This window comes from Gouania willdenowi, chromosome 22 (genome assembly GCF_900634775.1).
Source record: "Gouania willdenowi chromosome 22, fGouWil2.1, whole genome shotgun sequence".
NCBI lineage: Eukaryota > Metazoa > Chordata > Actinopteri > Blenniiformes > Gobiesocidae > Gouania > Gouania willdenowi.
The window spans coordinates 25635768-25662956 of record NC_041065.1 but is presented as its reverse complement, the minus strand read 5'-3'; the positions used below and the strand labels follow the sequence as shown (position 1 = coordinate 25662956).

General features: G+C 36.4%; 1 protein-coding gene across 2 annotated transcripts in view; it reads left to right on the top strand.

The window, feature by feature from the left end:
- The first annotated feature begins 2755 nt into the window (after positions 1-2755).
- The window catches only part of tmem63c (transmembrane protein 63C), a 45117-nt gene continuing 20683 nt past the window's right edge, over positions 2756-27189 (top strand). Inside the window, exons 1-4 of one of the 2 annotated variants that reach the window (XM_028438525.1) lie at positions 2756-2832; positions 15799-16024; positions 21617-21696; positions 24532-24619. In XM_028438525.1, the coding sequence (XP_028294326.1) occupies positions 15815-16024; positions 21617-21696; positions 24532-24619 (378 nt within the window). In that variant the 5' untranslated portion in view covers positions 2756-2832; positions 15799-15814. Of the gene's footprint in view, positions 2833-15798; positions 16025-21616; positions 21697-24531; positions 24620-27189 lie in introns of those variants that run through there. The other variant, XM_028438526.1, reaches the window with a different exon arrangement.

Below are 27189 nucleotides of genomic sequence, written 5' to 3'. Positions count from 1 at the left end.
CGATCTGGCCCTCTGATTCTTTTTGCTGATGAGTGGTTTGCATCTTGTGGTATGACCTCTATATTTCTTCTCTTGAAGTCTTCTTTCGAAAAGTGGTTTGTGAAACCTTCACCCCTGCCCTGTGGAGGTTGGTAGTGATGTCACTGACTGTTGTCTTTGAGCGTTTCTTCACAGCTCTCACAATGTTACTGCTGTTGAGACCCTTGGCCGTCCTGTTCGATGTCTGTCGCTCAGTACACCAGTAGTTTCTTTCTTTTTCAGGACTTTCCAAATTGTTGTATTGGCTATGTCCAATGTTTGTGTAATAGCTCTGATCAATTTTCCCTCTTCTCTCAGCTTCAAAATAGGTTGCTTTTCTCTCTTCATGTTTGCTTAACAGCAAATGCAGTTTTCACACTTGAAACCCAAAGCCAAAAACAAGAACTATTTTTAATGTTTAAGCAATCAAGCTACAAGGCAACACCTGAGCAACTAGAAACACCCATCAGTCATTAGTTCCAATACTTTTGCTCACTTGAAAAGTGGGAGGGTTTAAACAAAAGGTGCTCTGTCCTGAGTTGTTTAACACATCTAGACGTAAATACCATGAAATAAAAGCTGGAATTCTGAAATTTTGTCTCATATTCATGTTTTGATCTGAAACCCAGATGTCTTCAGTATAACAACAAAAACAAAGGAATTGACTTTGCTGTTCCAATACTTTTGGAGGGGACTGTATATTGTATGAACATGATATTATATTATACAAACAATATTATATTGTACAAATGAATGTAGTGTGTGAGTGAGTGTTGGAGGGGCCGATGGCGCTCTATGGCAGCCTCGCTTCCGTCAGTCTGCCCCAGGGAAGCTGTGGCTACAAAAGTAGCTTACCACCACCAAGTGTGGAGTGAAAGAATAATGCCTTACTTCTGTGAAGTGCTTTGAGCATCTATGATAAAGCGCTATATAAAACCCAATGCATTATCATTATTATTATTATTATTATTATTATTATTATAAGGTGTCGTATGTTACCTAACCCTATCCCCATCCTTCCACCTAACCCAAAAATGCCAACAAAGCTCCAAAGGTGTCAAAATTTGGCAAACAACATTTATTGACAGCATTCATGACATCATATTCATACGAATGACAGCGTAATGTCAGCCTTACGTATAAAACTTCAAGTGTTAATCATTATTCATCTATTTTATTTTAAAGAAAAATATATTTTTGGAGTTATTACCTTGTTCATTGTGTTTCTGCTAAGTAGGATAGTTCAGAGTTGGAAGTGTATTATTTTGGGTGGTAATACTACACAGAAGAAGAAAAAGAAGAAGAAGAAGAAGAAAAAGAAATATATTATTATTGGCTTTATGAAAATAATATCAACACATAAACATAATTATTAAAAGTATAATTTCATGCGTTTACGTATGCCCTTGTTCCCATACATACAGTATTCATCCTGACACTTTTTTATACTTAAAGGAGGTCAAAATAAAACCAAGAACAGTTATAACAGTAAGAAAAAATAGTTAGGTGGGGATGGGTTGACTGTAAAGTCCTCTCTGTTTCAACAAATTCATCAGATTGATTGAGTTTCCTTTGATTAAATAAATGCCAATGAAATTAACTGATATTTTTCCACTAATGAGCTTCGAACAACGTGAATAATCCGGTAGGGGGCGCTGCATGCTCATGTTTTTCTCCTCTAAGTCAAATGTCACAAATTACCCCTGTTCTGATCATTCCTAGATTTCCCATCAGTTGAAAAATACATCATGAAAAATAATGACATTTTATTCGAAATCCAATGACCTTAAATGTTATGTTAATGGTTACAGCCTTGGTGTAATTTTAACTTTCATATCCCATAATATTTTATCATAACAATAAAAGTCAGTCAGCAATTTACTGCTGTGACTCATTCATTCATGCATTCATTTCTTATACTGTTATATTGTTATCAATAACAATATTTCCTATTGTTATTATAAAATATTTTATATTATATTAAAATATTTTATAACAATTTTTTTTCATCCTGACTTTAATTTTCTTTCCAAAAGTCTAAACCATGAATGGGCAACTTTGATTGGTTTGTGTATTTCTGTTGTAATTTTCAGATGTTATTTATTTGTCCTTATTTCAGTCTGTCTGTGTTTTTGTTTTGTTGTTGTTGCTATGATTTTGTGATTCTGTTTTTTTTTTTTTTTTTTCCTTGTTTATTTGTATGAGATTTTTTTATGAGTCCTTTTGTGTATTTTTATTTATTGTCATGTATTTTTTGTGTCTTTTTTTTATTTTTTTTAATTGTGGGTAGTTTTGCTGTTTTGTTTGTTTGTGGAGTCATTTTGTGTGTTTACTGTGTGCTGACAAAAAAAAGGGGGGTCGCATGTGTTGCCTATGTCTTGTCTAAACAAAAAATGTTGGTAAATAATACTTATAACAATTATTATTATTATTATTATTATTATTATTATTGCATTTTACATTTTAAGTTTTAGCAGCATAAGTACAGCAGCACAATTGCTCAGGTTTTTTTGTTAATTATTGTTCTTATACTGCTCCTCATTTAATAAATAAATAAATAAATAAATAAATAAATAAAGGTAAATATTTCGACTCCCTGATAAATACTTTGCTTCTCGAAAAAAATCTTTTGTGTTGACAATTTTTGGCGGTCCCTTGTAGACCGTGCATGTGGGTGTGGAATTGTCAGACGGTCCCTCAGACGGTGGGAGTTTCTCTCGTTTCTTGGTGTTGAAGGAAAAAAAACAACAGCAGCAGCAGCAGCATCATCATCATCCCCGTCTCCAGACAGCATCCATCACTACGCTTTGTGAGGTGAGCTTTGTTATTTACAAACTGATGTTAAGGCTGAAGGGTTCTGCTTTCCGCTATTTATTTATATTGTATATCAAGTTGCGTATGGAGGTTTGTGAGTGTGTGTGTGGAGGCTGTGCTGGGTGCTGCAGTGGGGGGGGACCAGAGAGACGCCAAAAAATGTCTGACTGCACTCCTAAAGCTGCCTTTCCCTTTACAGGTGTAGACTTTAAGACTCCTTAAAGGTTCAAAAGTTGATGGTAGGGTAGGATGTGATGAAGATGCAGCAGGTGAGGATGAGGATGAGCAGGTGCTCCATATCCTCTTCCTGCATCTCCTGTTGTTCCATGCTGAGTCAGTCTGAAAGCACCATTTATCCTTTCATCATCAGTCTCTTATTCCAGGACTGGAGACATCTCGTAGACTTCCAGTTTCAGCCATGCTGTGACCATCCTCACCCTGATGGATTCTGATGGATTCACGCATACATACATTGTTAACTGGTCAATAGAGCAAGAGGCTGTGACCTGTTGACTCATGGCTTTATATATATATATACTCCACTTACACATCATCATTATACATCACTATTCTCTCACGAAAAAATGTCTTTCTGTGGGTATCTGAAATCTTAAGGGAATAATAATAGACAGTAATCATAAAGGAGTAAGGAAATGAATAAAACACACTGAAGGAGAACTTCCTCTTCACCAAGTGACAAGATTAACTTATTTACATGCTAGTTATTTATTTGGTTTTGTAAAATTTCATTGCATGTAATGCTTTTTTTTTTTTTTTTTTTTCTGAATTTGTTGTAATAAAGAGAGGGTTGGGTTGCCAGGCGAGGGGTGAGAAACAAGTTTTGTTTGTTGATGGATATAAATACGTTCACTTAAGCGAGGTGATTCCACGCTCCTTTGACAGGGGTGAAGATTACAGCGTCAGTCTAATCACAAAATGTGTAGAGCACTTTACTTCCCAATTGAGGAATAATTCTTTAAAAATATGAATAATTAAAATCCATAATTCAGACCAAAATCAACACTGTTGCTGCAGAAAAAGCAGTAAGAAAGGAACACAGGCAGTATGCTGCCAACCAGGGCCGGCCTTCCCGACAGGCAACACAGGCGGCTAGAAATGTCTATGTACTGAAAGTTTTAAATCTTTATACAGTATCTATCTCAGATCTGCACCAACCAGGATCTTTTAACAATGAACAGGTCATTTTCCAAGTTACCATGGTGATTTAGCCCAGTAGGAAGTTAGCCAGCGTCGTAGTGCAGGACACACCGAATGAATCCCAGAAGTTAGCACAATAAGAGGAAGTCCAACTTTGTAGTACAGGCCCATTAAGCAATGCTGCTGTGTGTTTACCCTATGAAAACAAACAAAATATCATTTGACATTTTAGGAGGTCACAGACACCATAGATACCCAGAGTTTAAAAGAGCTAATTTATTGGAACAATTGCTATTTTGTATTTCTCAAATACTGTAGTTACACATTTGTAGTTTATTGTGAAAGTGAAACACAAACTGCCAATCAATGAACTCGATGAAGCATTCGTAAATAACAGCATCAATTAATGCTGTGTTGTTTGTTACTGATGTGCATTGTGCACATCAATTATGTTGCGCTCCCAAAAATATGCAAATGATGCATCATTTATTTATTCCGATTATTATATATACCCAGAACCTGAATGTTTTAACCCATTTATAACAGTTGTTAACTGTTTGTAATATTTATCCTTTTTATATTTTTAGGGATGTCCCAATACAACTTTTTCACTTCCGATACGGTACCGATATTGCAGCCTTGAGTATTGGCCGATACCGATATTGGTACGATACGATATCAGCACAAATCATACATACTTTTATTACTTATTTTGTAGTGTGGAATGTTAGAAAAGGCTTGATTATTAATAAAGACAGACCCATTTATTATAAACCAATGGATTACATATAATTCACCTATATTCTATGATTAAATAAAATAAATAAAAAAAATAAAATGGAAGATATTGAAAAAATAAAAACCAATATATATATTATATCGGAGATTTTAGATGCAGTCCGTAGTCGTAGCCCCTGATTCTCAATTGTTTATTATAACTAAATGTATATAATCACTCCCCTGCTTTCTTCAGTACTACCTACCTGACTTTCAAGTGTTTGACAAATAAGAAGTTTTCTATTTAAAGATTGATCTCTAAAGTGCAATGCAAAACGCACTGTGTAAAAAAATGCTGTGGGAATGTGAGCTTCTGCAAGTTGCATTGTTTGCTTCTGTCTTTGGTTTGTTTTAGAAGTTCATGGAGGACGACAGCTCGGTCTGCGCAGAATAATCCAAATGAATGAAATCAGAGTACAAAGATGCAGAAATGTGTTTGGGATTCATCGAACACGAGGAAATACAAAGTATGGACAAATCCTGGTCTCAGATTTACAAATACCAAACAGATCAGGCTCAGATTCCATTATTACAGTTTTTAAACACTCTGGGGGGTTGCAGGTGTGTGTGAGTAGTAACCAGGATGGGGGTCAATTACATTTTTCAGTTACAGTACATTTTCAATTATAATTCAATTGATTACAGTGACCAGCATTTTTTCCATTTACAATTAAATAACAATTTTGTTTTTTTTTTTTACCCTCAGAAAGTCAATTACAATTACGTTCTCAATTACAATAATCACAATTACTGAGCCTGAAATAAATAACCTAATAGAAGTTAACCTTCCTCTTGTGTTAGCTTTCTGTTCGCGTCTCTTATGGTAACGTGTCGTAAGTCAGCTTTAAAACACACTAAAAACATTTATCATCTAATTTATTTCCTTCCTATTGTTTACCTTGTTAGGCTTCCTAATCAATGAAAATATAGGTTTTTGTATTCTTGGTGTGGGCGTCTGAGCTTGTTTTGTATCAGTATAACCTTTAATTTCATTTTTTTTTTTTTTTTAATGGTAAAATGTGGGAAAGCTTGATATGAAACATATTTTAATAAATGTTAACTACATATGTGTAGAACTGTACATAAAAGTTCTGTAACATAGTTCCCCAGTTTTGCGTTAAATTATAATTGACAATTTATCAGAATCAGAATCAACTTTATTGGCCATGTAATGTATGTTATACACACGAGGAATTTGACTGGGGGAACTGTGCTCTCTCTAATAATTCATTCCGCACCTACAATTATAATTGACTCCAAACCTGGTAGCAACTTCACATGTATGCGGAAATCCTTTAAAAAATGAATGAAAATGTTGTGAAACGCTTTGCTGACGGACCATGGAGCACAAACAGAATATGAGAATAAAGCAGCAGATGGTGAAGGCACAGCTAGTTGTGAATCCTGCATTTTTCATTCCACCTGTCGTCTAAAACTGACGTGTTTATACACCACAGGATCTGCTTTGTTCTTTTCATCTCCCAGTTGGAAACTGGATTCCCCACTATTCAGGATTAAATTGGTCCATCCTACAGCATTTGTGTAACACAGTGTCTTACACACATCGTATGAACTCATCCGTACTCCAGGTGAATATATTCTGGAATATCTTTGATCTTCTGGATAATTAATGACTTCAAGGCAATTTTCTAATTTTAATAAAAAATGCATTAGATTTATAAAGCACTTTCCTTATCAGGAGTATATATGGCATTAACCTGAGACGCATTACCTTTGAGTAGGAAATATTCAGGTCCATTAAAATGTCTTTGTGAAAATGTAAAGTAACATAAAAGAAGGTGTAATTTTTTTCACTTTAGTGGTAATAACTTGCTAGTGTTTCAGGGGAAAAAAATACTTGTTGGAGGAGCTAGAAAAGCATAAGAAATGTGATTGAGAATAAGTTGTAACTACCGTAAATAAATCCACCAAAAGAAAAAAGTTAAAAATTAACAAAAGGTGTTTGTTCAAGGTCAAACCATCCCTCACTGCTTTAAAGACACACAAATCAGATATCACAATTTTATTATTCACGATTATGAGTGATGTCTTCCACAAGTTCGATTATTTACATTTTTCAAATTGTAACACAAACCAGGCAAATCCTCCTATTTTTGACATTTTAGTTACACTATAAATATTAAAGGCGCTGTGAGGTGTAACTCTAAAGAGAAGTAAAATAATTCAGCAGCTGACTGATATTACATGGCAAATCAATATTCGAAAATTGAATCGAAAATCGAATTGAAAATTGAATCGAAAATCGAATCGAATCGATAGTTAATAATTGAAAATAAGTTTGTAATTAAGACTCAATAATCAGAAATGAATTGGAAAATTAGCTAAAAATATGTTTTTACAAAGTAAAATCAATAGCAACGAGACCATATTTTCTGGTTCTGTGGGAAAAAAGACCCAAAGTATTAAACAGATTTGCTATTTCCCCTAATTAATTAAATAATTAATTAATAGCATCATACAGGTTGCATTTGCATGCATAATTTGTGAAGAAGAACAATCAAAGTTTAGACTTGCAGAGCTGCAAAAACACACACACACACACACACACACACATAGCTAAAGCTGTAATATCCAAAGAGATGCAGATCAGTTCTTAATATGCTCACGAGTAAATAGAGTCACATTTCCTACGTACACGTCTAATTACAGACCCCTGCTGTGGAGCGTTTTGGATGCACAAAGAAGCTGATTTCCAACTGAGCAGTATCTCAGCACCTTAATATAGAGTTTACTTTTATTCTACCAGCAGAAATAAATCCGATCCAACCATTCCTCCTTACGCAGGTTCTGCTGCCTTTTGCATCTCCTAACCAGCTCTAACTCAACAGTAAGAAAGCTTCACGTATCAAACATGAAGACAACAGAGTCGTTATTTATGGTGATTGCAAATAGTCCTTGGAGTTGGTAGTCTTCTTTATCTCAGTGACTGGCAGTTGATTAGATGTGGAGGGTTTACAAGTCAACAGGCGTGTGTTTTATTTATGGCTCCCATCATTCTGCTTCTCTCCATCCAGCTATAGGTCTTTATTCCACTCAATGTGGAGAGACTTCACTCAATGCTTTATGGATTCATTATCCTTTATAGGCTGAGCTGGAGATTAGAAACCAGCTCTTTTAGTTCACGGTTGCAGGGAAAAATACAGTTTTTCCTTTCACTGTCTATGTTGTGCAGGCATCTTCTGTATGTGATACAAGTACTGAAGATGTCTACAGTGTAGAACAGCCTCAACCTTGGGTTCAAGAGCCCATTTTGGGTCACAAGACACTGGCAGGGGGGCGCCAGATGCCTTCAAGAAACTAAGATGCTTATTTTTTACCATTTTTCTGCAACTATACCAAACTTGCCATAATTTAACCTATTGTCTTCACTTTTTCTTGCCATATTATTGCTCCTTGTGATGCATTTTTGCTGTATTTCTGCCAGTTCTCCAGATTTCAATGCCTTTTCTGCACATTTTTTTTTTTTTACTTTTAGGACATTTTCGGCACTTATAAACCCTCTTTTACCACTTATCCCACATAATGCTGCATATGTTGACCGATTATTGTCACTTTTAACCTCTTTTCATCATATTATATCATGCTTATTTTTTCCAATTTACCCACATTCACAATTTGTCATGCTCATTATTTGCCAGTTTAAACTAATTGTTCCCACTAATGGTTCTAATTTTGGCAACTTTTTCTGACTGTTTTTGGCCACTCTAATTTGCAACTTTTAACCAATTTCTGTGGTTTTTAAAATCCCATTTCACAACCTTTTCCACCATTTTTGGTCACATTTAACCCATGTTATTTCTGATTAAAACAAGGATTTACATCTTTAAGATGACTATGTACAATGGAGCATATAATAAACTTCCTGGATAACAGTGGATATTATTCAGATACATTAATAGATGTGGTTATATAACAATGGACCATCATTTTGCTGACTTTTTGGATGGGCTCCAAAAAGCTCTTCCCTTTATTCCTCCTTATAGATAGCCCTGTCTCCACATGACTATTCTGTGTTCAACCACCTTCCGTCTCTGGCATCTTTATTTTGGGAGTCGAGGGCTGAAACGTTTGAGAACCTGGTCTAGATGCTGAGTGAATGCTACAGTGTGAGGTATTTCTTTGCTAGAGTTCAACTAAAGCAAATGTATGAAATAAAAGCTGCACTTTTATTTCATACATTTGTAAACTCACAGGCTTTGGCTTCTCGCTATGATAAAAAGCAATGAACTTTACAATAAAGACACACAATGCCTGCTTTACAGGAATAACACGTATAGAAGATGAATGGATGAATTATTCATTATTTTTTATTTTCCTCATCTTTCTGTTTCACCGCTCATGTTGGCAATGCTGCTTGCAGTGCTACTGGAACACTGGCACTTTGTGGTTAGAGGTTAGTAGCACATATACCATAAAGATGACTCGTAAAATCATAGGAAAAAATAGGGGAAAAAAACAGATCCAGGGAAGGAGAATGAACTTTCTATTTGATTTTGTAACATTTTGTAACATTATTTATCAAGTGTATTAATTTGTAAATAATGCAGATTGCATTTCAACCATAAAATAATGCTTAATGAGCCAAACTCTGTGTTTACCTGAGCTGAGTTTATGCGTTTATGGAGATACTTTAGGAGATGCTTTAGTATTTCCTGAAAACAAAAACAGAAAAGTCATGGAGATTTGCCCTTAAAACTGTCGAGTCATTCTCTGATGTTTGCCGAATGTGAGAAATCACTAAATTGCCTGCGGTGAGAAAATCAAGCTGCACTTTGAGCACCAAAATAGTTCACTTCACTAAATAGGCTAAAAGCAGCTTTATAAAAACAAAAAAAAACAACCAACTTACCCAATATTTAATCTGAATCAGAAAAGGTTAATTTGCCATGTACAATTTTAATAAACAGGTCAGGGAATTTGACTCAGTAGTCGGTGCGCAGAACAGAAAAACAAAACACAAGTCAGCAACAGTAATAATAATAATAATGATAGATATAAAGGATAAGGGATAACTAAAGGAGATAGAGGATCAGGATAAAGGATGATTTTTTACATTTATCTTTAATTTTTTTCTGGAAAAAACAAATATATATATATATATATATATATATTTATATATGGATGGCAGGGGCTGTGTTCATGAGGCTGGTGGCAGAGGGAAAGAAGCTGTTTTTGCGTCTGGAGGTTCTGGTCCTGATGGATCGACACCTCCTTCCAGAAGGGAGAGATTGAAACAGTTTGTGTCCAGGGTGGGAGGAGTCGGTCACAGTAGTTCCTGCACGCCTCAGAATCCTGGAGGCGTACAGGTCCTGGATGGAGGTCAGATTGCAGCCGATGACCTTCTCTGCAGAGTGAATGATACGCTGCAGTCTGACCTCATCCTTGGCCAGAGCTGCAGCGTACCAGATGGTGATGGAGGAGCAGAGGATGGACTGGATGATGGAGCTGTAGAAGTTCACCATCATCTTTGTTGGCAGACTGAGCTTCTTCATCTGCCGCAGGAAGTACATCCTCTGCTGTGCTTTTTTGATGAAGGAGCTGATGTTCAGCTCCCACTTGAGGTCCTGGGTGATGAAGGTCCCCAGGAAGCAGAAGTACTCCACAGAGCTCACTGTAGAGGGGGGTGAGGGGGGCTGGGTTCTTCCTGAAGTCTGCTATCATCTCCACTGTCTTTAAAGCGTTGAGCTCCAGGTTGTTCTGGCTGCACCAGGACACCAGCCGGTGTCTGATGGAGACGAGTCCGAAGGAAGAACTATATTGAAGTAATCGATTTAAAGATTTATGAATTTGCATTGACTTTTAAACTAAAGTGGGAAACAGATAAATGCTCAAAATGTAAGTTTTTCCGGGGTGCGTCGTTTAGCATAAATATACCCAAATATTCTTTCTTTTGTCATTCCATCACAACAAAATTTCAACAAAATATGTTACCATGATGTTACCTTCGTTGAAAAAGGTCAAAATTGTGATTCTTGTTCTTCAAAACTCATAAAAACAACATAAAATGTGCAATCAAATAGTAAAAACAATTTTTAAAAAAAAGTTATTTGAGTGCAAAATTGTATTGTATTTGTATTTTTTATTTTTTTTAAACAATTTTTCATGCTCAATGGCCCCTGACCCTCCTGCCATAATGGGAGCGTGTCCGATAGTTTGGGAACCACTAGTTCATGCATTATCGTTAAGATCCTATTACCTCATGGGGTTTTCCATAATGATTTGCCTTTTTTATTCTTCTCATCATCCTTAAATGGTTACAGTCAGTATACTGTATTTAATGAGGGATGTTTTTTTTTTTAAAGTACAGCAAACTTTTATTTTTTATTTCAATTAATTTACTGTACAATATTGTTTGTCACTATTTTATCAAAAGAGGGTGAAAATGTCAAAGCCAAAGGCACGGACTGATTTTTGATTGTGTTTGTGGCCAGATTTGGTCTTTGTCTCTTGATAATCGGACCTGATGCCACAACTTTAAACAGTAAAATAATAATAACATCATTATAGTTTGAATGTGGGTACATTAAGGCACGTGTGTAATCGTGCCCAGCGTGAGGTTTGAATGAATATCTGAATATGGACACTGAGCTCTACTGTGTTACTACACCAACCAACAAACGTCCCTTATGATGGTGTTTAGCAGCACAGCCATTGATCAGCTTTCCTCCCACACACACCATCACCTGCTGGGTTGTCGTTATACACACAACATGTGCCGCTTGTTATTGGCACAACTGAGCTGTCACGGAGCTTCACAGGAAGTGACATCATTGGGCCAGTGATGAATTACACCAAAGGTTTGATCAGCAGGGTTCGCCAAAAGTCGATGCTCCTTCTTTTCCTCGTTGTTTCTACTTTTAGAGCTGCAGACATTTGTATTGTTTTAGCATTTAACAATAAGAACAACTAGGGCTGGGCAACACTGTATATCAGGAATTAAGATATGTAGAGTTTTTTTGGTGTTATAGAAAATTACATTATCGTCTAAATCAATATTTTTTATAGCATATTTCGTTTTGAAATACTTGTTTTAGGAGTCGCTGCTTTCACTACTTCTCAGAACAGCATGTAAAGCACAGTTAGATTTCTGAGTGCATTCTAAACCAGAGATTCCCCTAAACAAACCACACTACAGAACTCACTTACACATGCTGTCCCTTAGAGGAAAATAAGGCCAAAAGTGGCACATATTGCGCAACTGTTTGTTAATAAATGTGCCCGTGGGGTATTTTGCATCAGCAAATTTAACCCAGAATTGTCGAGATTTATATTGTATATTGCCATTTTGAAAAAAAATATTGTTTTGGTCCATATCACCCAGCCCTAAACACCACTAGTAAGTTTAAGCTACCATAAAGAATGACATTTTGATACCTGGTTTTTAACTTGGTGATCCCATTAAACGTAACAAATGTAGGGGTGTAACGTTTCCTATTAGCAACAATTTGTATTAGCAACAATTTGTTTTAGCAACATTTCAATGTTGCCGATTTGATTCAATTATTTATTTTTTATTTTATTTATTCAGTTTATTTCCGACATGGTTACATTCACTTTTTTTACATTTTTATTTATTTTTTTATTGTACATGCCGAAAAAGGAGACGAGAGAAGCAGTTTTCTTATCTAGGTCCCGTTCCTTGTTTTGTACATCAACAATTTACATGGGTTTACATGTCTCTCTGGTCAAACATTCTTAGGTTGTTCTGAACAGTCCTTTTTTGTGTAGGATTTGTTCTCATCTGTAGTCAGTGTTGTCTTTTTTTTTTTTTTAATTCCTCCTCCTCTATCGTTGTTCGTGTCATCCTTGTTCCCTGTCAGACGTTGTTTGCATTCCTCCAGTTCAAGAAAAGTTCATCTTTTTTCGAAGTTGTTCGAAAGGTTTTTCCCTTTTCATCCAATGACATCACCACTCGGCAATGTCTCTTTTGGACACAAGTTTGCAGCTTGTTTTGTCTCTACCTCAAGGTTATTGTTAGTTCTATTGGCAGTGTTGTATTTTCCACTGTTATATTTAACCATTTCTTGTATAAACACATTATTATGTCTTAGTTCATAAGCAAGGTAGTAATGTAATCCTTAATCACCCCACCACCTAGCAACTGAAATGAATAAATGACAGACCTTTTTTACTCTTGGTTTCCACATTGAATTCAGTGTCAATGAAATAATCACAGTCTGAGTTTTGTTTCCAGTGTTTATATAGATTTGGGTACATCTCCATGATTACCATCAGTAATGTTGTTGTTTAGGTGGATCCTTCGTATTTTCCCAAGTCTTCCATCGTTTTGATGAATATTGGTTTTCCATTCTCTTCTCCCAGTGGTGTGCCTTGCCATGCAATGCTTGCGTTTTTTTTAGTCAGGTTTTCATTAATAAAAACCTTCGTTTCCTTCAGTTTTCTGCCTTGCTTCAATAGTTCTCCTTTGAATTTCACCTTCGTGAAGGTGATTTTTACAGCTCTGTTATCATTTCTCTTTGGCAGGAGATGGCAGTAATTGACGTTGTCAGGGTTCAGATGATATCAGTATTGATTAGAACGGTTCGATCCAAAACGATTCAGTAACTTTTTAGCCAAAATAATAATTCAACCAGTGTGAGAGAAATAAATACCTGAATATTGTTAAGTACAGGTGAAGTTTCATAGATTCCTGATTAAGCGCATCATCTATAAATTAATTATAGACATGAGCAAACAAGTCAACAACATGTAAGGCCAATGTATTCACATTTTATTTGAATAAATTCCAACCAACACTTCAATTTAAATTAACAGGATGTTAACCTTTTCTGCTCTCATTTTCAATTCTAAATACTAGTACAGTGCCCGGTCGAACGGACATCGCGTCGGGGAAAATTTGCTCCACAAACACACACGCACGCAGACCTTTATTGCTTTATAGATAGATGTTTTCAATAAAAATACATACTAATCTCAAATGAATCCCAAATACCTGCTTTAGGTACTACCACTCACTCATTCCCCCTGTCCACAGCCACCACCATTATAGCTAAGCTTCACACTTGTCACTATACTGGCTTGATTACACAACATAATAAGCACAATATGTTCTACAACTTCACATCTCACCCTCACTGTAAAATAATCTATTCTTCCTCACCCTTTCTATTTCCTACCTTGAGTCTCTCCTCCCTGATCACCTTCCCCTCCCCCTCCCTCTCCACCTAGGTGTAACACTGCTCTCCCTTTTCATATCCTCCCTATAATAAAATATTTCTTATCCTTCCTTAGGGAGGGCTGGTGATGGTCACAATTAAGCAATAAAATAAATCAATTTATTTTATTGCAATAACAAAACATGCATTGCTGTCTCATAATGATTGCACTTCTTGTAGTGTTGACCTTTGACAGCATGTGCAGACAAGTAAAAAAAAAATACATAGTAAGGTTTACCTGACTCTTCTGCTTGTTTTGTTATACATACAAATAATACAATATTCGTATAAAAAATTAAGTATAATCAACAGTACAGTGGTTTAACCTGCTACTTTTTGTTTTCACATAATGGTAAACTTCAGGCTTTCTGCAGAGCTAATGCTAATGAGCTAATGCTACATACACAGTAAAAGGTGCAGATGAGCTTTGCCAAGGCTTTGCTGCATTATCTCTGAATGTTTACTCAGCGACGACTCGGTGTGTACACAAAAAGAGCAGCTGGGAGTCGGGTCTGCATCGATTAAAAAGTCAATTAGTGTGTGTGTGGTGCTGGAGGACAGATGGTTGTGGTCTCCGTCCTCACTTCCCGTATTCAGAGAAAAACACACAGAGGGCCAGAAAGTGACAGTGCTTATTAATCTGTGAAGCATTCAGCTTTTTTACTTTTGTCAGGTGAAGAAGAAGTTCACAGATCAGTCATAATAACATTAATTTGACCATCATAGCACATGTCTAGAGAGAATACTTTTAAGTTGCTGCATGAAATGTGATTAAAAAAATGTGCAAGGTAATGATTAGGGTGTCAGCTGCATTAAACGGTCACAAAATGTGAAAAAAAAGAAGAAGCAACTGTTAATTCATTGGGGTTTAGGTAGTAGCCTTTAGCCTATTGTGCAAATTGTTGCAATATTCTGGTTTTATAATTTACATCCTTACCCATGTTTTATGTGATGTCCTTTATATTTATCATTCTGTTATTAAGGGTGTAACAATCCGATATTAATATCACATATCTGGTCTGCTATCAGCAAAAGTGAGTATTAGAATATAATATATATCTAAAATCAACAACATAAGAAGTCCATTACTAATCTTATTTTTATTGGATTTGTTTTCAGGGTGTTTTTATTTTATTCATATGATGTTTAAGGTTAGAATTGATGCAACCCATTGGTTAATAGTTATAATAAATGGCTCTGTTTTCTCGTACCCATACTGTTGTTGACTATTGTTCTCTTGTTTGATGGCATTTAAAACTTTATCATGCTGTTGTATTTGTACTTTATTCTGTTGGTCAATTGTTATTATGAACTGTTCTGTTTTCTACCTTGTATTTATATCTCGTTTACCTGCAGATGTAAATTAGCTTTTTGCTAACTCTGGTTGCAGTCGCAGAATTAGAATTAGAACCCTTGTTTTGAATACAGTGGAGACTTTTATTATAAATTGCCAGAAAAATCTTTAGGAAGTCTATATTTTCCATTTTTTTTTGTTGTCATTTTTGTTTTGTTTAATTGTATTAAACAAATACATTTATATATGTTTTTGTGTGTGTGTGTGTGTGGGTGTGTGTGTGTGTGTGTGCGTGTGCGTGTGCGTAGGTTTGTTGTAATATAGTGTTTTTGAAGCAAAGTTGTGTATCTTTGTTTGAGTAACTGTGCTTTAATATTTTTGGTTACTTTGCTACATTAGGTTTGTTACTTACCTGTGTTTCTTTTTCTCACACACAAATCATTTGTGTGTCATGTTTCATTACAAATATAGACAAAAAAAAAGTTGCACATTAGATGTCAACTATTGACCTCATGTTTCTACATTTTTCTTGTTACTCAGGTTAAATTTGGTCCAGATGACCCAGTCTGAGCTGTTTGGGACCAGTACCCCCCTGATGGAGCAGACGCCGGTAGAACTGGACGCCCTGGGCTTCCTTGGATCGTACATGGAGAAAAATAGCACGGCTGAGAGATGCTATCGCTCACACTCCCACAGCAGCGTTCTCCAGGGCCTGCCGTTCGGTGGAGTGCCCACAGTCCTCGTCATCAACGTGGTGATCTGGATGGTACGAACACAGTCACACACAAACACTATCAGACCCTATTAACCCTGTTAGAATTAGAATTTATTTTAAATTTCCAGAAAAAAACTTTAAGAAGTCTATATTTTCCATTTTTTGTTGTCATTTTTGCTCTTGTTTTGTTTAATTGTATTCAACAAATACATTGATATATGTTTTATTTCTTTTTGTGTGGGTTTGTTGTAATCTAATATGTTTTTGAAGCAAAGTTGTGTATCTTCGTTTTCCTTTTGTTCATTTTCTGGTATATTTGTGTTTAAAAAAAACATACATTAATAATTCTTGGCATTCTTGCTATTTTGGAGTAATTTTGTGTGTCTACTTTTGCACAAAATTACACTAAGACCACATGTGGCCCCTAGGGCACCAGTTGCCTATGTCTGGCCTGAACATAAATATATTTTTATTACATACATTTTTATTTTATTTTATAAAGATTTGTTCATTCGTTTTTGTTTTCATCCATTTTTTTATTCGTTTGTTCGAAATAAATAAATACATAATTAAAACAAAAACATTATGGTGAATTATTATTATTATTATTATTAATAACCACAAACTCACACACTGTTCCCTTCTGAAAATCATTTGAGAGCTGGACTGGACTGACTGTGTGCAATCCTTTTACTTTTACTGATGATAAGGCAGAACAGCATCATCAGGGGGCGTCAAAGTCACACATGAAGGTGGGAAATTCATTCAGACGGAGGCAGTTGTCAGGACGTTCCTTGACTTTTTCTACATCCAATTTTCACATTTCCACTTCTATCGTGTTTAATTATGTAGGACTTAGCAGCAAGAATCTGCAATTTAAATGAAAGGAAAGAAAAATGCATCAGCAACACAATGTGAACGAAGATAACAAGACATTTTTTTAAAAAAGTAAATTTTAACGATCTTTTCTTAAAATGTGTCTTTTATTAAAAGGTGACCCTGAACAGATAATATTAGAATTAATTCATTTCTAGGTTGTGTACAATGTGCTTTTTGCTGCTGTGTACATTTCAGATGTGTTATTATATACGTGTGGGTGGTGTCGAGTACACATGCATAAACTTACATGTATATGTTGTCTTTGCATCATTGTGTATGCATGAATATGTGTTAAACGCTGAGGGAAGTGTTGTGTGTAATGTGCTGTGCTGTAAAAGGAGGGTAGGAGAAAACTACAGGTTGACTCTGCAACAATCTGTGTAGTCGGGCTGTAAATCACTGCTTTATATAATACCGTATAATGTAGATTTTTTATATTTGCCAAATTCACAAAGTCTGCCACGATTCAATTACGGATGCATTCGTTTCAGGGGCCTTCGAATGATTTTAAACAATATTATTTACTCATTTGACACAAGCGGTTAAAATTTTGCCTAAAGCTTTAAAAAGTACCAACTCTAATTGTTCTGCCAAACTACCTGTGAGCTGCCTCTCAGGTGGACCAGGTGGAAGCCCCTCCCACTTGTGAGTGTGCATCTATTGATACAGAAACGCATCAATATCCCCTGGGATTATGGGTACATTTCAGGACCTTTTCTACATGAGCGTAATGTGCCTGTGTTTTCACCGTGTGGGCCGAGCGGTCTAAGGCGCCGGACAAGAATTCTTCCTTCCACTGCCGTGGGTTCGAATCCCACTTTTGTCATATATATTTTTTCATTTTAACATGTTTAACAAGGCAAATTTCACCTTTAAAAATACATATACAAAAAAAATAAACATTTTAGGGTATTTTCTGGGTTAGGGTTAGGGCTAAAATTAAAGGGTTAGACGGACTTGACACTCATTTTATCGATGCAACATTTCAGACATTTATTTGAAAATCCTTCTTTTTATCAAAAAGAAAAGAAAAAAAAACACAGAACCCATGAACACAAGCATTCAAGAATGGTCATGTGGTGGGAAAAATGTTGAAAAAGATGGTACAATAGGATTTTAAAAACCACAGAAATTGGCTAAAAGTGGTAAAAAAAAAAAAAAAAAAAGGTTAAAAGTAAGAACAATTAGTTTCAACTGGCAAATAATGGGAATGACAATTCGTGAATGTGGTTAAATTGGCAAAAAAATAAGCATGAAATATGGTGAAAAGAGGGTGAAAGTGACAATAATGGGTCAACATAGGCGACATTAGGAGGGAGAAGTAGTGGAAAGGGTTTATAAGAGCCAAAAATGTCTTGAAAGTGGAAAATACTGTGCAAAAAAGGCATTGAAATTTGAGGGAGAAGTGACAGAAATGGTAGTAATTTAGCAAAAATGCATTATGGCAAGGTTGAAGGGTAAAAATAAGCAAAAATGAGCTCAAATTGTTAAGAAATATTCTTCTTTCCTAAAGGCATCTGGTGATCCCCTTCCACTATCTTGCCACCCCAAGGTTGAGAACCCCTGGCTTAACCAATTGATATATTGATGGATTGTTACACCTCTAATGTGTATAGATTGTGTGGATATCACTATTTGAATCAACTGCAAACAGACATTGACACAAACAAACTCTGTAAAACAGCTTTTTGCTCAACATGTCAGTTAAAAGACAAGCTGGTGCTATAATTAGCACCAAAACAAAACTGGTTTTCCACACTTGCTAAACTCTTGTTTCATAGGAACGGCAAATGATCACATTTTAATGTTGTTTTTTTAACCCATCAGGGGCTTCATGATACCAGCGGTGTTTTGTCTCACGTGTGCATCATCATCATCCAAAAATAAACCCACAAATACAAAGAAATCATGCACATCTTAAATCTGATTGAAGCTTCCTTTCATAAACTATAATACAGCATGTGTGCGCGCTCTCCAGATAATGTGTTAGCTCCATCTCTTCACAGATCTCACTCTCCATCTGCATCTTATAATTGGCTCGTTTTAGAAAAGCTGGTATGTCAGTCTTACAAAGAGAGTTGTGTGTTAATGACGAGCGTGAGTCAAAGCGTGCTTCCCCCTCGGGTGACAGGAAGAGCACGCCTCTGCAGAGAATCCATAATCATGGAGAATACATCATCTCTTGGATTTCAGGAGAGCATGAAGATAGAGGAACATTAAACAACAAGAAGCAGCAGCAGATCAATAAGGAAACAACACACGGGTTCAAAGACACATTGTTTGAGATTAAATAGATACAGTGACATCACGTTACTCTATTGTGTTTTACAACCAATAAATAGTGTTAGAAACTTTGTTCCCACAAAGTTGGAAGCACAACAGTCTAAAATGTTTTGTTATCCTGAAGTATTAAGATTAAGGGGCCCGAATCCTGAAAAAAACAGATGAGGCAGAAAAATACTTTAGTGAATCATGAATCTAACAGTGATGGAAACTACTGTAGTTTGATTTATTTTTGATTTGTGACTTGACATAATATCCTCAAAGCAGCAAAACTAGCAAAACAAATATGCTATTTATTTAATAATAAGGAAAGTTGTGAAGTTCGTATCTACTGAGCTACTTTGTCTGCGCAGGGCCACAAGCAGTACCTGTGACAGTTCACACCCTGGGCACACCCTGTTTTCACTGCTGCACTCAGGGAAGAGGTACAGGTTCATTAGGGTCCACACTTCCACGTTCATTAACACTTTTTATCTGAGTGCAATCAGGGTACTGAACACACAGTAGTCACATCCTGTTCAGTAGTTTCAGTCACTCTTCCCTGTGCAATAAATATATTTATTCCCATTGCTGCTATCATTCTCTCCTATTGTACATTTTATTTATTTTATTTTTTCTTTATACCTGTACTCTTGCGCCACCAAAGTTGTCCTTTAATTTTGTTGTACATTGTGTATGACGAAAATAAAAGTCTTCTATTCTACTTTGTAATTTTTGTGTTGGGACAATCAATCAAACTTTATTATTATTCCCGCCACAAAGTGTGAAGGGGGATATAGGTTTGAGCTCCGTCCGTCTGAGTTAAATGGGACTGCTTTTCTCAGGAACCATTTAAGATATGATAACCAAATTTGGTGTGTGGCTTCAGGGTATCAATACCTCGATGGAGTTCGAAAATGAGAAGTGTACAATTATTTTTTTGCAAGTTATTGCCCTTTTCCCATTTTTTTACTCTGAGGTATTTTCAAAGGGGACAGCTTTTCTTATAAATTGTTTAAGACAGGAGAATCAAATTTGGTGTGTGGCTTCAGGGTATCAATACCTCGATGGAGTTCGAAAATGAGAAGTGTACAATTATTTTTTTGCAAGTTATTGCCCTTTTCCCATTTTTTTACTCTGAGGTATTTTCAAAGGGGACAGCTTTTCTTATAAATTGTTTAAGACAGGAGAATCAAATTTGGTGTGTGGCTTCAGGGTATCAATACCTTAATGAAGTTCAAAAATGAGAAACGCACAATTATTTATTTATTATTAATTACAGCTTTTCTTAGAAACCGTTTAAGATAGATAGTAATTTTATATTCTGATGTAATGATATTTTCTTATGTATAGATATAAGTTCTTAGATTTTGGACATTTAGGAAATGGTTATGAGTTATAATGACAACCAATCTGTAGGGGGATGTTGATGACTATGTCTTCTTGTTTATGTAGCTCCTTTCTTACAAGATAAATTGTAGATCAAAGTGCTTAACAGAAATTTGCCAGTGTAAGTGCCAAAAGTAAAAAAGGTTTAGAGACTAATGCATACAGAAGTAATTTAATAAAATAATTTTAAAAAGATGATAAAATATGAAAGACTCGGAAGCGGAGAAGGGAACCATTTTTGGAATATAAAACATTAAAATGAGGATAAAACCCTAAAAATGATAAAAATCATAAAGCCAGACTGAATAGACAGGTTTTTGCTTGGGTTTAAAAATCGTGAAACTCTCGGCAATGTCATATATATATATAACGGCCTTTTTTGTCTGATGTTTGTGAATACAATTTAGAATTTTTGATTATAGCCTCAAGAAAGATGAGCACATTTTACAGAATGTTTTGTTTAAAATAAAAATATAATAATATTTTCTTTTCTTTTCTTATTTGTTTTTAGCTTAGCTGCTTTGCCATAAAGTTAGTCCATGCATGTTAAAGTGGAGAATTATGAATAATTAACTCAAATCCCTCCTCCATCCTTTAATTCCACTTATTCTGTTAAGAGTTATTATTGAGCGATGATTAAGGATTCAAGGCACACTCTGCAAAGGACTGACTGAACTACTGTCATATTTCATTTATGCAAACCAAACCAAATCTCTTCTCAGCATTGACGATGTGAAAGAGTTCATCGGCTCATTGTGGACTTTTATTTAAGTCATAGTTTCTGTGAGCAGGCTATAGTGTCACTGTTGTGCAGGTGACACACAATAAGCGCCTTCAGCTTGCTTTGTGCTAAGGTCAAAAATGGATCTCATTCAGATTTATTTTCCCTGTTAACCAAGCTGGTTTTGTCGTCATTGCTCTCAATGTGTCGGTGTGTGCATGGCACGCTGACCCATCTTTGGCAGTTTCCAAGACAACCATTGGAGGAGATGTACTAAAGAAAGAAAATGGCTCATTATTGCTGCTGCTATGTTATTAGGAACCTTCTGTTTGTAGACCTGGGCCTTCCTTCATAGACGATGGATTCTAACCCACAGCTCTGTGTTCTTACAGTTTTTACTGCTGATTTTCTCCTGTCTGAGGAAGGCTGCCTGGGACTATGGCCGCCTGGCTCTGCTGATGGAGAACGACAGGTGAGAGAGTCCTTCACCACAATATGATTTTTGACATGAGAGCCATTAATAATCTCATTGTAGTAGTAGTGAGTCCTGAGGCTGCAGCTCCCCCTGCTGGCCACATACGTACAATGCCTGCCAGTCTCAAAGTCAGGTAGTCAGATTACATGAAGAACAGTTTGAGACAGACTTGGTAACACGTGCTCAAAAATGGTCCAAAAGTAGCAAAAACGTGGCAAGAAAAGAGTGAAAATGGGCCAAAAGCAGTCAAGAGTGGGCAAAAAATGGGCAAATAAAGAGGAACCAGGTGGTATGTAATGGCAAACGGTAGCTCAAATGGGCAAAATGTCACAAACAATAGTGAAAAAGGACAAAAATGTGGAACAAAAAGTGGCAAAATATAGTTGGCAAAAAAATGTAAATAATATAAATCTTTGAAAATGACAGAAATGAAGGAGAATGTAATTGTTGATGGCATATGATCATTTTGGGGTTTTGTTGTTATCTGTATTGTGCATTTTAGTGATAGACCGATATATTGGCCGATTTTTGCATTTTTTACGTGTATCGGCATCTCCCAGTGCAGGCTACCACGTTCGCCGATCCGCATTATTTACAGAGAGCAGAAATATTTTTTACTTGTTTTTGTTCTGCATCACTTGTTTTTATTCGTCGTTCTACCTCACCTTTGTTCATTTCAATCAATGTTCCTTTTAAAAAAAAAATTGAGACTCGTACCATTTGTTATCATCATTGTGTAATTTTTATGATGTAAATTGAGGGAGTAAAAATAGTATCGGCTCCAAATATCAGCTTAAGTAAATCGGTCATCGGCTAAGGTATCGGCATCGGTCTGTCCCTATGTAATTGGATTTTGCATTTGTTAATGGTGAAGAATGGTAGGACTTTACAAGCGTAGGCTTCTTCTTTTTAATTAATCAAAAAGAATAATAATTAAAACAGGACAATCTTAAATAACCTTATTTTATACTTTCCCTTTTTCAAATAAAATGCAGTGTAAAACTATCTGAGCTGGCACATCTTGTTACTTTGTGCACTAATCATGGCGACTCTGTAATTGTAACATACTGTAGTATAAAAAACTAGAGAAAAATTGTCTCTGGGGTCACCAGAAATGAGTGATATCAAAATGGGGTCACGACCCGAAAAAGGTTTGGGAACCACTGGTCTAATTCATAAAAGTGCTGATAGTGCTTGTTATTGCACATCCCCAAGAAGACCAATTGCACTATGGCCTAAATTATTAGGTTGCCCTTCCAGCATCCATTTGCACAGATCCAAGCATTTCTGGGAAATAAATACAGTAAGTACATTATCAACAAAACAGTGCAATGACAGTTTTAAATGGTAAATGGACTTGATTTATATAGTGCTTTATCACCACACTGAAGCAGTCTCAAAGCGCTTTACATATCAGCTCATTCACCCAATCACTCTCACATTCACACACCAGTGGGACAGGACTGCCATGCAAGGCGCTAGTTGACCACTGGGAGCAACTTAGGGTTCAGTGTCTTGCCCAAGGACACTTCGACACATAGTCAGGTACTGGGATCGAACCCCCAACCTCTCGATCAGAAGACGACCCACTACCACCTGAGCCACGGTCGGTTTTATAGATAGAAAGGACTACTTACAGAACACAATGTGCAATTATTTCAGTCCGAAACGTCTGAAAAAACTATGAATTTCATAAAATACTTCCCATTTTTTCACTGAAACCTTTATTGTACAGAACTACGCATGAGATGCACATGAGGATGCAGATTTAGATTGAGCATTGAACATTTATTCATAAAAGGCAGTCATTAGATAAACACTGTTATTTTTCTATTAAGGTTTATTATTCATCAATTTCCCATGGGTGTTGCAGGAAGGTGGTCCAATGAGGAAGTTGCACCTGCAGCCACAGACCACACACTGACGGAGGCTCCGTGTCAGCGTCTGTACTAGGGATGTCCCGATACAAGTTTTTCACTTCTGATACGATACCGATGTTGCAGCCTTTAGTATTGACCGATATCGATCCAATACGATATCAGCACGAATCATACTTTTATTACTGATTTTGTAGTGTGGAATGTTGGAAAAGGCTTGATCAAGTGATGTTACTCAAACAGAGAACAATAGTCAGCAACAGTAGGGATGAGAAAAACTGACCCATTTATTATTAACCAATTGGTTACAAACATTTTAACCTTCAACATAATATCTACAGTATTCTACAATTGAATAAATATAGTATAATGTATGTCGGAGATTTTAGATGCAGTCCGATAAAATCCGGTATTCGTTTTCTGGCTGATATCGGACGGATCGGGACACCCCTAGTCTGTACGTCTCTATTGTGGTTTCTCGACCCGTTTCTGCTCTCAGGGCGAGTTCAATCCTGATTAGTGTCGCCCGACCGACGGCGGCTCAGTAATACTGGAGGGCAGCAGCGGCATCTGCGCGTCCAGTCAAGTGGTCGTCTCTCATCGTGATCCAATTACACGTCTAATTTGACACGCTTTTGAACTGTAAATAGTGTAATCCTCTGAGTAATATGCACTAACCCAATCACTGCTGGCACCTTATGGAATAGCACCAAACTGTGTGCTTTATTTCCTTTTTATTTAAAGTCACACTATCTTACTGTTCTGTTTTAATTTGTCCTTTTGTGAATAAAACTGATTTAAAAACTGATAAATCTTGGCAATAAGGTGACCAGGAAATCTCACCCTACTCTGCATTTGTATTGGGATTGCAAAGAAATACCATTTTTTGTTTTTTGTTTTTTTAATTCCTAACATTAGTGTTCCCCAAAGTAAGCTTTTCCTATTCCTTTTTTAGTCTGACGTCCCTGTTTTATGGAGAGCCAAGTGAGAAGGAGAAGTCACCGTCAGAGTCCAGCCCTTCAGACTCCGAAACCAAAGACATGGTGAGTTTTTCATTGACCCGTAAAAGCAGCCGTGAATCCATGAAGATCACGTAAAGACTTCACCAGAAGGAGCGGACGCTTTCCGCAGCTCTCAGCAGAAAGCCTGTTTACGAGTCCTTAGGCACAAACAAAAGGAGCAAATGCTGAGAGCAGGTTAGAAAAGGTTTGTAAATATTAAACGAACAATAAACTATCACTTCTTCCTTTTTTGACTGAGACAAAGCGAGGGAAGTGCTTTTATTTTTACTTTGACGTCCATTTGAACCATGTAAAGACAATCACAGATACAAGCACGTTGACTCATAGTCCAAACATACATCATGCACATCTGTGAAAAAAATTATAGCTTGGCAAAAGAAAGCTAACGCTGCTACTAAAACGTGTTGTGTCTCGAAAAAGATGTATTATTTATTTGTTTGTCTGTTAGCAGGATAATGTCAAAAGTACTTTTGACAAACATTTCACCAAAGATAGACCTCACACCATGGAAGATTCCATTTTATTTTGGAGGGTATCTGGATCAGTTTCAAAAATGGAAAAATCCCTATCTCTCGTTGAAATTTGACTGAGTTATGTCAGATTAATTTCTCAATTACCCCACGGAGTTTTGTCTGAATCGGTTCTGGATTGTGCATTTCATAGTGATTTTTCAAAAAATGGGCGTGCCCATGAATTTGGACCTACTGTATCAGCGTAGACCTCCGCCAAGCAGCTCAAGCTCAGCTAACTCGCTCCTGTCACATGATAAACTCAGGATTACCATGACTGTCAGCATTGAGCTGTGTTACCATGACTACCTGTCAACATTCAGCTGTTGGACTCTGTTGAACCTGTGACATCATCAACAAGACGTTCCACAGTGTGGATGGGAAAATGAATGGGATATTTATATATTTTATTTTGCCTGCCAGAACATCACCAAAATGTCATCACCTGTTCCTTGTCCCATGTGTCAATTTTCCTAAAAATATCATTCTAATCCATCCATAACTTAGTTATATTGCTAACAGATTGACAGATCAACAGAGGGGAAAACATAACCTTACCACTCTGCGCCGCTTCATAATGGGGATAGAAGTTTCTTTAAAGCCTTTAATCATGGTACCATTATCAGGCAGGATCACTGATCCAGGCAAAGGTTTGTTGCTCTCTGAGTGGTCTTGTCTGTTTATAATATTTAACCTTTTGTATTTACAGTAGTTTAATTATTTATCCTTCCTCGATCCTGAACACGAATAAGTAGGTGAGAAGATGAACGAATGAAAACAAATAAAAACAAAGTGTCTCGTGTAGGGAGACAAGTGGTTTTCAGAATGATAATTCATATTCATGATTATTAATATTACATTAACATTTGCCAAGGTGTCATCTAGGATTGAATTACAGTGTCCTCCTGGTCACTTGAATATTTATTAATACCTTGTCATTCAGCGTGTGAATTCTTGTCAAACTGTATACTCTTCTATAGCAAACAATATGGATACATGAACCACAGACAAATAGTTCAAACATTTAATTATCAAACAATTACACTAAGCTGAATTCTTCAAAAGGTGAATGTTTGGAGCTTTTGGGGGGGAAGGGAGGAACCAAGATTATTTGGTCAATTTAAATATGCTTAAGTATTCAGAATATCAATGTTCCCAAGCTGTAACCTGAGCCCTTTACCTCTTAAATTTGCTTTTTTTTTTTGCAGATTTTGGCCAATCTTTAGCATTTTACAAACAAGCAGTTGGTATTCAGAGTATGATAATGTCAGTTTATTTGGTCAATTTTAAGTCAAATCATATTGGGATTTTCTTAAAGTCCATTACATTCCAGAAAAAATCTCTGCGGAGCACATACCCCCGCAATGCAACATATTGTCCAAACATAATCGTTGATGATATTAGCAATATTTGGGAATTAAATCATTCATTTGAATTGTGTTCATTCAGACCAGTTGTTGACTGTTTTTTTTTTTTTACACCTGCATAGTGCTGTACATCGTAGCTGAGATTTTCCGATATTTGCAACGCAAGGTTCTGCACAGTCGTTGGCACGAGCATGAAATCATCTTGAAGCTAACCATGTTCATAAGCAGTTTTAAACGGAGAATTTGAGCATAAAGGACTTGAAATTCAGCTTGGGAACGTGGACTTTCAGAATTAGCACATCAAAATTGTTTAAAACCAACATGTTCCCTGCTATTACCCCTATTTGCCACTAACTGCTAGTTCCAGTAATTACTTTGAGTATCGAGCCTAGTCTAAATGTATCTCTTACACTTTAAAACAAACCACCATCCCCTCTTGTCTTATTGGTGCTTCCAGAGTTTTATCATCAGTGTGAACTCCTTGTCAGTATTTAAAAACAAAGCGTCACAGGATGCAGCTTTCACGTGTCTGTGAGCCTGGACTGGGTCAGCTGTGGTTTGTACCGTTACTCAGGTGGACTCTGTGTGACTCCATGACACCTGTGTGACAGACCGAGGTCACGCCTGGTGTGTTTATAGCCATGAGGCAGACAGGAGTCCCCACCCACTGCAGCCATTACAGGCTCCAGGCCTGAACCTGTAAAGCATCCATCAT